Source organism: Hemitrygon akajei, chromosome 16 (genome assembly GCF_048418815.1).
Source record: "Hemitrygon akajei chromosome 16, sHemAka1.3, whole genome shotgun sequence".
Classification (NCBI taxonomy): domain Eukaryota; kingdom Metazoa; phylum Chordata; class Chondrichthyes; order Myliobatiformes; family Dasyatidae; genus Hemitrygon; species Hemitrygon akajei.
The window spans coordinates 2,520,856-2,535,295 of NC_133139.1; the positions used below are offsets into that span (position 1 = coordinate 2,520,856).

At 44.2% G+C, this 14,440-nt stretch overlaps 1 protein-coding gene across 1 annotated transcript in view; it reads left to right on the forward strand.

Annotated features, from left to right (window-relative positions):
- The first annotated feature begins 7,334 nt into the window (after positions 1 to 7,334).
- Positions 7,335 to 14,440, forward strand: part of tmem161a (transmembrane protein 161A) — a 45,894-nt gene continuing 38,788 nt past the window's right edge. The window contains exons 1-3 of the mRNA XM_073068093.1: positions 7,335 to 7,433; positions 9,324 to 9,427; positions 12,787 to 12,867. Of these exons, the coding sequence (XP_072924194.1) occupies positions 7,431 to 7,433; positions 9,324 to 9,427; positions 12,787 to 12,867 (188 nt within the window). The 5' untranslated portion in view covers positions 7,335 to 7,430. The remainder of the gene's footprint in view (positions 7,434 to 9,323; positions 9,428 to 12,786; positions 12,868 to 14,440) is intronic.

Below are 14,440 nucleotides of genomic sequence, written 5' to 3' on the forward strand. Positions count from 1 at the left end.
ACAGCTGGTGGGGGGCTCGTGTGCGTCCTTCCCTTGCCTGGGATTGGCGGGCTCATCACAGAAGAACGGCTTAGCTAAAGAAGAGGCCACAAGTGAACGGCCACACCAATGAGACTCCGACGGATCGAAATCATAAAAGGAAAGCCGGCAAGTTTCTCAAAATCTCTCTCTCTCTCCAACCATTGCCACACAGCGGTCCCCAAAGGCTGCAGCCTGGATGAACTGAGTGAAATTTATATTTCCATCGGACAATTCATTATCCCCTAGACAACGATACAGCTTATTTCTTATTGATTATTATTATACCCGCACTTTTAGATTTAGTATTGACGACATATATTATCTGTATATTTGCATTGATATTATTTTTGTGTATTTTTACTAATAAATACTGTTAAAAATAGTATCATCAGACTTCAACGGACCTCTATCTTTGCTGGTAAGTGACCCAGTTACGGGGTTCGTAACACTTTGTTGTTCAGGCTGTGTTCTGGAGAAACATCTAGCAAGCAGCTGAGGGAGCTGTGTTGTCTCAGTGTGCAGAGGAAGCAGAAGAGTGTGAATGTGTTTGAAGAGACGACCTGAAGACTCTGCCTGCAGCACTGTGACCAGCTCATACCCTTCATGTGCCAGGATGTGAGGACAGCATCCCAGCACTTCCCTGGAGCACTGGATGCAGTACCAGCTGCTTTTCCCCACATGTGCCCATTTCTTTACTCTGCTAAAATTGTGAAATATCCCAACAACCCCTGAATAAAGCTAATAGTTTGTCATGGAGGAGCTGGTGGGATCTTGCTCTGTATTCGCCCCTGCTCCACTCTGAGCATCCAGCTGCTGTGGTGTGGTTGTTAACAATTGCTCTGTTGAAGAAGGAATAGCCCAAAGGTTTGAGCAGGTGGATTGGAGATGTGACTTCATACCCTACCAGCACTACTGAGAAATTGACTGTTTCTCCGTCCATGAACTCACTATTTTTTGCTCCCTTTTGCATTATTTTATATACACTCTGTGGTCAGTTTATTAGGTACATCTGTACACCTGCTCATTAATGCAAATATCTAATCAGCCAATCACCTGGCAGCAACTCCACACATAAAAGCATTCAGACAGCTCAAGAGGTTCAGTTGTTGTTGCGACCAAACATTAGAATGAGGTAGAAATATGATCCAAGTGACTTTGACTGTGGAATGGTTTTTGATGCCAAATGGGATGGTTTGATTATCTCAGAAACTGCTGATCTCCTGAGGTTTTCACACACAACATTCTGTAGTGTTTACAGAGAATGGTGCGAAAAACAAAAAACGTCCAGTGAGCAGCAGTTCTGTGGGTGATAATGCCTTGTTATTGAGAGAGGCCAGAGGAGAATGGCCAGGCTGGTTGAAGCTGACAGGAAGGTGACTGTAACTCAAATAACCACACGTAACATCAGTGGTGCGCAGGAGAACATCTATTGAGACTGCTCCACCTATTCATCATGGCTGATCCATTTTTCCTCTCAGCCTCAATCTCCTGCCTTCTCCCCATATCCCTTCATGCCCAGACCAATCAAGAACCTATCAACCTCTGCCTTAAATATACAAACATTTGTACATACAAATTTGGCCTCCACAGCTGCCTGTGACAATGAATTCCACAGATTCACTGCTCTTTGGCTAAAGAAATTCCTCCTCATTCCGTTCTAAAAGATGGCCTCTCTGTTTTGAGGCGGTGTCCTCTGGTCTTAGATTCTCCCATCATGGGAAACATCCTCTCCACATCAACTCTATCAAGGCCTTTCACCATTTGATAGGTTTCAATGAGGTCACCCCTCATTCTGAATTCCAGTGAATACGTGCCCAGAGCTATCAAATACTCTTCATATGACATGCCATTCAATCCTGGAATTATTTTTGCGAACCTCCTTTGCACCCTCTCCAGTTTCAGCACATCCTTTCTAAGATAAGGGGCCCAAACCTGCTCACAATACTCCACATGAGGCCTCACCAATGCTTTATAAAGTCTCAACATTACATCCTTGCTTTTATATTCAAATCCTCTTGAAATGAGGACTTTTGTAATGCCTGCACTGTTTTTGTGCACTTTAGTCCTGTGTAGGTCTGTAGTCTAGTGTAGCTTTCTCTGTGTTGTTTTTTTAATGTAGTTCAGTGCAGTTTTTGTTCTGTGTCATGTAACACCATGGTCCTGAAAAACGTCTTATTTTTACTATGTACTGTACCAGCAGTTATGGTTGAAATGACAATAAAAGTGACTTGACTTGATTTGAATGGTAACATTGCATTTGCTTTCCTCATCATAGGCTCAACCTCCAAATTAGCCTTTAGGGAATCCTGCACAAGGACTCCCAAGTCCCTTTACACCTCAGTTTTTTGTATTTTTTCTCCATTTGGAAAGTAGTCAGCCCTTTCATTTTTTCTGCCAAAGTGCATAACCATACACTTCTCGACACTGCATTCCATCTGTCACTTCTGATCCAGGTGACTTATCTATCTTCAGATCTTTCAGTGTCCCAAGAGCATTCTTCCTAGACCCCCAATACCTGGAACTTCCACCATACTGCTAGTGTCTTCCACAGTGAAGACTGATGCAAAATTCTTATTCAGTTTGTCCACCATTTCCCTGTCCCCCATTACTAGCTCTCCAGCATCATTTTCCAGGAGTCCAATACACACTCTCACTTTCTTTTACACTTTACTCTTTCTGATGAAACTTTTGGTATCCTCTTCAATATTATTAGCTAGCTTACTTTCCTATTCCATCTTTATCTTCTTAATGACTTTTTATTTGCCTTCTGTTGGCATTTGCAAGCTTCCCAATCCTTTAACTTCCCTTTTGACTTCTCTTATTAGCCACGATCTTTCCTTTAGAATACTTCTTCCTCTTTGGAATGTACACAACCTGCGCCTTCAGAATTGCTTCCAGAAATTCCAGCCATTGCTGCTCTGCCGTCATCCCTGCCAGTGTTCTTTTCCAATCAATTCTGGCCAACTCCTCTCTCATGGCTCTGTAATTCTCTTTATTGCACTGTGATACCAATACATATGTCTTTAGCCTCCCCTTCTCAAATATCAGGGTGAATTCGATCATATTATGATGACTTGCCTTTTCCCTTAACCAGAATTCAATTCTGGTTCCTTGCACAACACCCAATCCAGAATAGCTGATCCCTTAGTGGGCTCAACCACAAGCTGCTCTAAAAAGGCATTTCATAGGCCCTCTAGGAATCCCACACCAACCTAACGTTCCCAATCTACCTACATATTGTGATCCCCCTTGACTATTGTAACATTGCCTTTTTGGCGTGCATTTTCTGTTTCCTCTGTAATTTGTAGACCACATCCTTACTTCTGTTTGGGGGTCTGTATATAATTCCCATCAGGGTCTATTTACCCTTGCAGCTTCTTAGCTCTATCCACAATGATTCAACATCTACTGACTCTATATCACCTCTTCCAAATGATTTAATTTCATTTTTTACCAACAGAGCAACGCCACCCCTTCTGCCTTCCTACCTGTCCTTTCAATAAAATGTGTATCCTTGGACATTAGGCATCCAGCTATAATCTTCTTTCTACCATGATTTGGTGAAGCCTACAACATCACACCTGTCAAACTGTGCTACAAGTTCTTCTACCTTATTCCTTATATTCAAATATAACATCTTCAGTCCTGTATTCAGCCTTTTCGATTTTGTCTGTCTTTTACATTGCAACTCATCCTGTTGACTGCAATATTGCCCTATCATCAGCCTCTCCTTATTACACATTGGCTCTGTTCATAAACCACCTACTCATCTTCAGCACTATCTCTTCAGTTCCCATTCCCCTGACAAAATAGTTTAAACCCACTCAAACAACTCTAGCCAACCTGCCCTCAAAAATGTTGGACCCCTCTGGTTCAGGTGTAACCTGTTCCATTTTTACAGGTCATACCCTCCCCAGAAGATGTCCCAATGATCCATAAATTTGAACCCCTGCCCCCTGCACCAGTTCCTCAGCCACACATTCACCTCCCAAATCATTCTATTCTTACCCTCACTGGCACATAGTACAGGCAGCGATTACCACCCAGGAGGTCCTGTTTCTCAGAGTTCTACCTAGCTCCCCAAAATCGCTCTTCAGGACCTTTTCACCTTGTCTATCTATGACAGTGGAGCGATATATGCACCAAGACTTCTGGCTGTTCACCCTCGTGCTTGAGAACGCCGTGGAATCAATCCAAGACATCCCTGCCCCTGGCACCAGGGAGGTAATATACCTTTCAGATGTCTCTATCATGCCCACAGAACCTCATCTCTGTTCCTCTGACTGAGGAATCTCCTATCAACTCTGCAGTCCTCTTCACCTCCCTGCTCTTCTGAGCCACAGCACCACACTCAGTGCCAAAGAGCCGGTCATTTTGGCTCCTACCTGCTAGGTCGCCCCCTCTCATAGTATTTAAAGTTGTATTCTTATTATTGAGGTGAACGGCCACAGGTGTACTCAGCACTGTCTTTGCATTTCCTCTCCTTCTCCTGACAGTCACCCAGTTACCTGTCTCCCGCAATCTAGAGGTGAGTACCTCCCTGTAGCTTCTATCCATCGCCTCCTCATTCTCCCGTATGAGTCAAAAGTCATCGAGCTGCAGCTCTGGTTCTCTCAGGAGCTGCAACTCAGTGCACCTGGTGCAGATGTGTTTATCTGGGAGAGTGGACGTCTCCCAGACTTCCCACACTCAGTACAACACTCTGCCCCTGGAGCTGTTCTCACTAATCATCTCTGCCCTAATGGATGAGGAATGAACAAATATGGACAGAGAGACAGTATCTTACAAGATGATGTAGCTGAGACAAGCCCAATGAGCCAAAGCCCCTCTAAACACTCCAAATGAACGGGCACCCAAAGAATGCTTAGTTAGTGAGAAAGAATCGTATCTGCCAAGTCAGGCTGACTCTCCCGGTGCAGTAACAAAGGAGAACTCTCTCAGTACCGATAAACACAAGAGACTCTGCAAATGCTGGAAATCTTCAGCAACACACACAAAATGATGAACTCTACAGGTCAGACAATAACTATAGATAGGAGTAAACAGTCAACATTTTGCACCGAGATCCTTCATTAGGATGGAAAGAAAGGATTCTTCAGCACGACCCACCTAATAAGAAAGTACTCAAAATCAGAATCAGCATCTGGTTTAATATCACTGGCATATGATGTGAAATTTGTTGTTTTACTGCAGCAGTACAGTGTCAGAATCAGATTTATTATCACTGGCATGTAACGTGAAATTTGTTAACTTAGCAGTAGCAGTTCAATGCAATACATAATATAAAAGAGAAAAAATAAATAATTAAATCAATCACAGTATATGTACATTGAATAGATTAAAAATTGTGCAAAAAACAGAAATATTGTATATTAAAAAAGTGAGGTTGTGTCCAAATGTTCAATGTCCATTTAGGAATAGGATGGCAGAGGAGAAGAAGCTGTTCCTGAATTGCTGAGTGTGTGCCTTCAGGCTTCTGTACCTCCTACCTGATGATAACAGTGAGAAAAGGGCATGCCCTGGGTGCTGGAGGTCCTTAATAATGGACACTGCCTTTCTGAGACACCGCTCCCTGAAGGTGTCCTGGGTATTTTGTAGGTTAGTACCAAAGATGGGGCTGACTAGATTTACAACCTTCTACAGATTCTTTCGGTCCTGTGCAGTAGCCCCTCCCATACCAGACAGTGATGCAGCCTCTCAGAATGCTCTCGGCAGTACATCTATAGAAGTTTTTGAGTGTATTTGTTGACATACCAAATCTCTTAAAACTCCTAGTGAAGTATAGTCATTGTCTTGTCTTCTTTGTAGCTGCATCAACGTGTTGGGACCAGGTTAGATCCTCAGAGATCTTGAAACTGCTCACTCTCTCCACTTCTGATCCCTCCTATGAGGATTGGTATGTGTTCCTTCGTCTTACCCTTCCTGAAGTCTGCAATCAGCTCTTTTGTCTTACTAACATTGAGTACCAGATTGTTGCTGTGGCACCACTTCACTAGTTGGCAATATCTCACTCCTGTATGCCCTCTCGTCACCAGCTGAGATTCTACCAACAATGTTCGTATCTTCAGCAAATTTATAGAACCATGCCTAGCCACACAGTCATGTGTATACAGAGCAGTGGGCTAAGCACACACCCCTGAGGTGCACCAGTGTTGATCGTCAGCGAGGAGGAGATGTTATCACCAATCCATACAGATTGTGGTCTTATAGTTAGGAAGTCGAGGATTCAATTGCAGAGGGAAGTACAGAGGCCCAGGTTATGCATAGTAATAAAGTACATAGATACGAGAAAAGCAATGCAAACAGAAAGAAAAATAGTGAGGTAGTGTTCATGGGTTCATTGTCCAATCAGAAATCTGATGAAGAAGCTGTTCCTAAATCGTTATACAATGTGTGTGTGTGTGTGTGTGTGTATGTATTTACATGTGTGTATGTGTATATATGTATGTCATAGTTTTCTATTTTATGCATTGCAATGTATTGCTGCCGCAGAATACATTTCACGACATGTGCCGGTGATATTAAACTTGATTCTGACCCACAGAATCAGACAAAGTTCACCCCTTTCTCTATTGGATGCGAAGGAGCGAAGAGATCGCGGCTGCGTTTACAATTTAAAACATTGCCTTGTAAAAATGTATTTTGTCTTGTGACTGCTGCTTATCTAAAGTTATGTGCCTGTGATGGTGTGAGTAACTTCTCATTGCAACTGTGCAGACATGGACTCGTGCATCGGACCCTTTTCCTGCAGGCGGGAACGAGCGTCGCTGACCCAAGTTCCCTGTGCTCTGGGTCCGAAGCGAAGAGACCCCGCCAGCTAGTCCGGCCAAAAATAAGCCTCATCTGGCCCTTTAAACGCTCCTGAATTGTCTCCTTTTATGGGAATGCGGAGTATCAGAGTCACCTGATGCAAGTGCACAGACGATGCCGGGCGCATTCAGAGCTGATTTATCACCTGTTAATAACTTAATATAATAATCTCATCAAGAATGCGCACATGCGCACCTATCCAAAGCGCTCTGAGATTTGAAGTTCATCGGTGACCTGTGGCGTTTCAGACCGGCAGCTTAATAATGTGGAACTACTACTCCCAGAATGCTGTGCACCAGTATCCGCACTGCGTCCCCCGTTCTATACCAGCCTGCCATCAAAGTGAGAGGTGATTGGTTGGAACGAAACTACCGCCCTCTTAACGCTGTGATTGGCTAAAGAACCAGAGGGTGGAGACAATCGAGTTCTCGACGATATGAATGGTCACCAAACACGGCAATGGACAGAGACTGGCGATGTGATTGGTCGGCTGAGCTGTCAGTCGTCGGTGAAGTTGGCCGGAGTTTGCCGGGTAGTCGGTGGCGGCTCCGTTGCTGCTGTGACGGGTGGTGAAGGGATCGGCGAGCAGCGGCCGAGAGATGGTGAGCGGAGCACGTGGGGGGAGGAGCGGGACCACCGACCGGACGCGTGTCAACGGCGTGGCTCACACCACCGCCACTGGAGAGTCAAATGCGTATGGTACGGCTCAAATGACCCCCTACCTGCAGGTGGTCATGGGTCGAAGGTGAAGCACGGAACACCCCCCGCCCTCCGTCTGCCGGTCCGGCCAGTACGAGACCAGCGGCGGTAAAGGAAAATATTGTCTGATTAGAATATTAATTTGAAGCCAAGATGTGGATGAGTGCAGGGGTCACCCATAGGGAGATCATGGTCTGGCATTATCTTCCTAACCGCATCACCCTACTGGGGCATAGGCAGCCAACAGCAGCTCTGTCCTGAGCAGTCTTTCAAATCCAGGTGTAGCACATCTACACGCCTAGGCGAAAATCCTTCCTCTGCCCGGAGCTTCTGCTGGCCTTTCTGTAACTTTGAGGTTGCTAGCCCTATGCTCAACCCTCCTTTCGCAGCCGGGCTTGGGACCCTCGGCGGCTGAATGATGCTTCCACCCAGAGAGAGAGACGGGGCCAGGAACTCTCTGCCTGAGAGGGTGCAGGGAGTTCTGATTAGCCACATTTGGTCCTTCTTGTGGAAAGTCTGACAGGCCATGGAATTAATTGTCGTCTTCCATCTGGCACACTCACACTTCCATAAATCTACAAAACCACCAGCCTCCCCAGCATCCAGGACATCTTCAAGGAGTGATGCCTCACAAAGGCGCATCCATCATTAAGGGCTCCCATCACCCAGGACATACCCTCTTCTCATTGTTACCATCAAGGAGGAGGTTCAGGAGCCTGAAGGCACACAATGATTTAGGAAGAGCCTTTTCTCTGCCATCTGATTTTTGAATGAACAATGAACCCACGTACGCCAGCTCACTACTTTTTTTTTCTCTTTCTACTCATTTAACTTTTTAATATACAGTATATATTTACTGTAGTTTACAATTATTACATTGCACTGTACTGCTGCTGCGTAACAAATTTCACATGTGCCAGTGATACTAGACTGGATTCTGATTCTGATTGTGAAATGCCAGCATTACTAAGCCAAGGGTCATTGTGCTTTGGCAGCCCACATTCAGTCTTATTACCACCATTTTATACAATGTGAAATATGGTGTTTAGCGGCAGCAGTACAATGCCAAGATATAAGATTACTATAAATTACAAAATAAATAGTATGTGAAAATGAATAACAAGCTGGTGTTCATGGGTTCAGGGACTGTTCAAAAATCACGGTGGAGAATTCACCTCCCAGCTTTTGCTAAATCATTGAGTGTAGGTCTTCAGGCTCCATTTAGAACAGATGAGCTGAATGGAGAAAAGTGTAGGGAGGATGTCAGAGGTGGGTGCTGGTAGAGGCAGTTACAGCAACATGTAAAATGCTCTTGGATAGGCGCATGGATGAAAGGGAAATGGGCTGTATCAGAGAAAAGATCAGATTGATCGTGGAATATAGGTAGGCACCACATTGTGGACCAAAGGGCCGATATGTTCTGGCTAACTCTGAAGTGACTGCATTTCAAAAGCATCTTCCACAAATCTGGAAATTGGACATTGTAAGGAAGGATTCGGGAATGGATATTAATGTAGAAACTAGACTTCCATTCAGAGTAACAAAAAGAAGTTGAAGGCTAATTTTAAACATGAGATTCTGCAGGTGCTGGAAATCTAGGGCTTACACACAAAATTCTGGAGGAACTCAACAGGTCAGGCAGCATCTTTGGAAGTGTTTCTGCCCAAAATGTTAACTGTTTATTCATTCCCGTAGATGCTGTCTGACCTGCTGAGTTCCCTCACATTTTGTGTGTTGAAAGCTAATTTTGCTGTTCTTTCTGTAATACATGAATGAATTTTGTCTCTTACCAGGGTGTAATAGGCGTTCAGCTTGTTGTGAGTCTACTGATGGCTTCCCTCATGCAGAGACTGGTGCCTCATTACTCCATCGGTCGCTGGTTACTCTGCAATGGCAGGTGAGATCTGTTTGGTGAAAGCTAGAGTTCCTTTCCCATTCTGGCTCCCCTCTCACCCTTTCTCTTCTTATCACCTGCCCATCACACGTCTTTGGTACCCTTTCTCGCATGGTCCACTTTACCTCTTCCACCTCCCCCAGGAGCCCTTCCTCCTTCCTTTTCTGCGATGGTCCACTCTCCTCTCCAATCTGATTCCTTCTTCTCCGGTCACTTACCTTTTCCACCTATCACCTCCCAGCTTGTTTCTAAATCCCCACCCACACACCTTCTTCCTCACCTATCACCTTTCAGCTTGTACTCTCCTTCCACCTCCTTCCATTCTAGCTTCTCTCTTCCATTCCAGTACTGATGAAGGATTTCATCCAATAACATCAACTGTTTATTCCTCTCCATTGATGCCGCCTGACCTGTTGAGTTTCTCCAGCATTTTGTGTGTGTTGCTCTGGATGTGTTGGCTCAGTTCCTTTCAGATGTGGTTTGTTAATTCTGTTGATTCGTGCCAGTTCTTGCACAGGTTCAGAGCTTATCAGAAACCCTCTGATGGCTCAATCGAATTAGACAAGACTTTAGTGCAAGGGGTGCCGTGCACGTGATTGAATTGTAGTGTTGGTTGTCTGTTGTATCCGACGATGGGAGAGTTCTTTAAAGTGGAAAAGCCGTTAAACTGGGGAAGTTCCACTGTCTTGTCCTCGGAAGTCTGGGTACAGTGGTAAGAGTAGTCTTCGCAAACTGGGGTCTTCCTTAGTTGCAGTGGATGACCATGACTTCTTTTGTGCCTTGAGATGCCTATCGCTCTCCCACAGATTGTTGCAGAACCACTTCCCTGGCCATTTGGATCTCACTGTAGACCTCATTCATCCAGTCTGCCAGAGCTGACTTCACATGCTAGGACAGGCATGTCCCTGTCTCACTGGGATATGAGGCCCTCTGTCTACCAGGTCAGACCCTGGGTTATCCTGCCTTTCAAAGTGGTGTACCTTGGTGTGGCTGCTATCGCATCCAAACGGTTAATTGGAGCCTTATGTTAGCTTTGAGTGACCAATGGGAATCAGAAGTGTGTGAGCTCCCCAGATTGTACTCGATGTGCCCCTTCACCTGAGGCGCTACCCCTCCTTGACATCCCATACACTCCTGGGAATGAATCCTAAAACACTATTCCCAAGAGCGGGTGTGTGGGCCAGTGTCCTGGTCCATATCCTAGGACAGGACTTGCACAGTGAATAATGGGGCCGAGGAAGTTTTGTAGAACAGAGACACAGTACTTATTTCCCTGAAAGTGGCAGGTGGAGGTAGGCAGTGTGGCTTGGTATGCTTGCCTTCGTTTGACAGAGCATTGCTATTTATTTGTATCTGCATTTGCACAGTTTGTTGTCCATTGATCCTGTTTACAGTCATGGTTCTGTAGATTTACTAAGTATGCCTGCAGAAAACAAATCTCAGGGTTGTACATGTGTGGTGACGTGTATGCACTCTGATAATAAATTTTACTTTGAACTTTTGAGCACAGGAATGGGTAACACAGTTGTGTTACAACTGTGCAAGGTGTTGGTGAAACGTGTGCAGTTCATGTCACTTAGCTACAGGGAGGATGTTACTGGGACTGGAGGGCTTGGCTTGTAAGGGAGAGACTGGTTAGGCTGTGACCATTTTCTCTGGAACACAAGAGGTGACCTTACAGAGAAAAAGGATCTCATGCTTTCCTGGTGTAAATGATGAATAAACTACTCTCGGGCTTCCAGCCAGATACAGGTATCGATTGTAACCAATGTTTCAATGACAAAGTCTGCCATCTTCAGCAGGAATAATGTCTAGTCCAGTGGTATTTATACCCCCATAGTGCGTCCCTCCTGAGTACTTAGTCCTCATCCAATCAGATTTCCGCCATTGGCATGGCACAGTAGTTTTGTACCATTGAAGTCAATCCTATGGCCATTGAGAATGCAATGTTCTGCTACCATCAATTTCTCTGTGTAACCCAGGGATATGAATACCACTGGACTAGCCCAGGCATCATCCCTGAAGAAGATGGCAGAGTTTGTTATCAAAATGTCATCCCGAGAAGAGTTTATTCGTTACAGGCCTTACAAAGGTTTATGAAATCATAAGATGAATGGTGATGATGGGTCCTGTCTTCTTGAGGCAACAGCTTTTGAAAGTATCTTTGGTGCTGGGGAGGCTAGTGCCCATGATGGAGTTGGCTGAGTTTACAACCCTCTACAGCTTTCCCCAATCCTGTACATTGCTGCCTCCATACCAGACGGTGATGCAACCAGTCACAATATTCTTCATGGTACATCTGCAGAGATGTGTTAGATTTTTTGATGACATACTGAATCTTCCCCAGCTGGGCTAGAGATGTGGCCCAGGACAGTGCACAGCAAGCTGGACTAGGTATTGAATCCACACAGTGTCTGATCCCTGGGATGGAAGGGGAAGTTTCCCAAACTTTCCTTGTGTGGAAATATTCCACCAATTAACTACAGCAAGGACTTTGCTGTACCTTTACACCAGTTCTCCTTTATAATAGATTCGTGTTTTGGTGGCACAGTAACCTGACCAGTTAGCTGCAGTACATTCCTGGACCCACTGGATTCCCAGTGAGAATAGGAATTGGTGCTAAATTCAGGATCGTTTAATGTCATTTCCAGTACACAAGTGTAGAGGAGAACAAAATAATTGTTACTCAGAAAAAGAACACAATAAGATTAAAAAACACAGTAATAATAAAAATGCAATAAATATAAAAAAATAATATAGCTTGAGTACATGATTGTCAATAAAATGACACTAGATACAGAAGTGTCTATACATAGGTTATTTAACCACATATATATAGAGCAGCAGCAGGTATAAACAGGGGCTTTCTCCTCTACTGAATGACATATCACCATCACCTTCCCACATTCTTGTTCCTGCTTTCTCCACCATGACCCCCCGATCTACAACTAACCCACTTCACCCCCAGCCTGGGGTATAACCTGTAACCCGACTTGTACCTGATCTAATGTTTATAAATTCAAACCCTTTGTGCTCTCGCTTGCCCCACAGGATTTGTGATTTCAGATGAGCGGCATGGTAGTGTTGCAGTTAACCCATTATAGTGCCACCAATCAGGGTTCAATTCCCGCCACTGTCTGTATGTTCTGTCTGTGACCATGCGGGTCAGTTGCTCTGGTTTCTTCCCACATTCCAAAGACATAAAGGTCAGGGTTAGTGAGTAGTGGACTTGCTATGTTGGCACCAGAAGCATGGCGACACTTGCAGGCTGCCCTGCACGTCCTTGGACTGCAAATGACACATTTTGCTGTGTGTTCAATGTACGTCTGACACATCTTACTGTGCCTTCTACTTTGTTGCAGTCTCTTCAGATTTAAGCATCCATCAGATGACGAACTTCGAGCCCTAGCAGGAAAGCAGAAGCCAAGGCTGAGAAGAGACAGGTTGGTGGAGTTTTGGCATAAGCCTGGGAATAATTCCTGATTAGATCCACTTCCCTCTGACAGTGAGGATGAAGCTGTGGGTGATCCTTGAACCCAGGAAGGAAATGAAAAAAGATGATTTCTCTTTTACTAATACTGATGTGTTTCTTGAGCCTGAAAGTCGATAAATTCTAAGCACCTGATAAATATCACAAAATCCCAATTTTGAAAGAGATAGTTGCAACAGGTTGTCAATCTCCAAAATTCCATAGATTCTGGCACAATTCCTGTGGGGTGGGGGTTACAAAAGTGTGCCCATGCTTCAAGAAATGTTTTCAAAGTTCTAAGTAAATTTATTATCAAAGTACATATATGTCACTATATACAACCCTGAGATTTGTTTTCTTACGGGCAATCATAGTAAATTCAAAGAAACACAAAAAAATTTATGAAAGATCACACCCAACAGGTCAGACAAACAACCTATGTGCAAAAGACAAACCATACAAATACAAAAAAAGAGAATTAATAATAATAAATAATTAAGCAATAAATATTGAGAATATGAGATGAAGAGTCCTTGAAAGTGAATTCCTAGGTTGTGGGAACAGTTCAGTATTGAGTTGAGTGAAGTTATCCCCTCTTGTTCAGGAGGCTGATGTTTGAAGGATAATAACTGTTCCTGAACCTGATGGTGTTGGTCCTGAGGCTTCTATACCTTCTTCCTGATGGCAGCAGCGAGAGGAGAGCATGGCCTGGATGGTGGGGGTCCTTGATGATGTTTCACGTAGATATGCCTAATGGTGGGAGGGCTTTACCTGTGATAGACGAGGCTATACCCACTACTTTCTTTGTAAGATTTTCATACAAGGGCATTGGTATATTCAATTTGAGATCCTGAAAGCTGTTATGTTGATTCAGCCAGCTATTAGGAAGTCAAATAGTATTTGAATTTTCACCTTGTATTTGTAGTTGGAGAGCAGGGAACAGCCCTATGGCCCATCACATCCACGTGACCAAAGTAACTCTTCCTGAACTACTCCCACTTTCCTGCATTTGGCCCGCATCCTTTTAAACCTTTCATAATGATGTATCTGTCCAAATATCTTGTAAACATTGTAATTGCACCTGCCTCAAACACTTCCTATGGCAGCTTGTTCCATATACCTACCACCTTCTGTATGAGGGAAAGTTGTCCCTCAAATTCCTCTTAAATCTTTCTCCTCTCCTTAAATGTGTGATCCCTAACTTTAGACTCACCTACCTTGGGGGAATAAGACTACCTGTCCATCTGATCTATGCCAAGGATGATTTTATAAACCTTTGTACGGTCTCCCTTCACCCTCCTTCACTCCAGGGAAAACGACCCCAGCCCGTCCAGTCTCCTTAAAACATAAACCCTCCAGGATTACCAACATTGTTATGAATTTAATTAGCACCTTCTCCAACTTAATCACATCCATCCTTTGGTACAGTGATTAGAATATTCCAGGGTGTGTTGTCTCCAACACCCTGTACAACTGTAACAGGCATCCCAATTCTTATATCAGTGTCCCATCCAATGAAAACATACATATCCTTCAACATCTTGTAT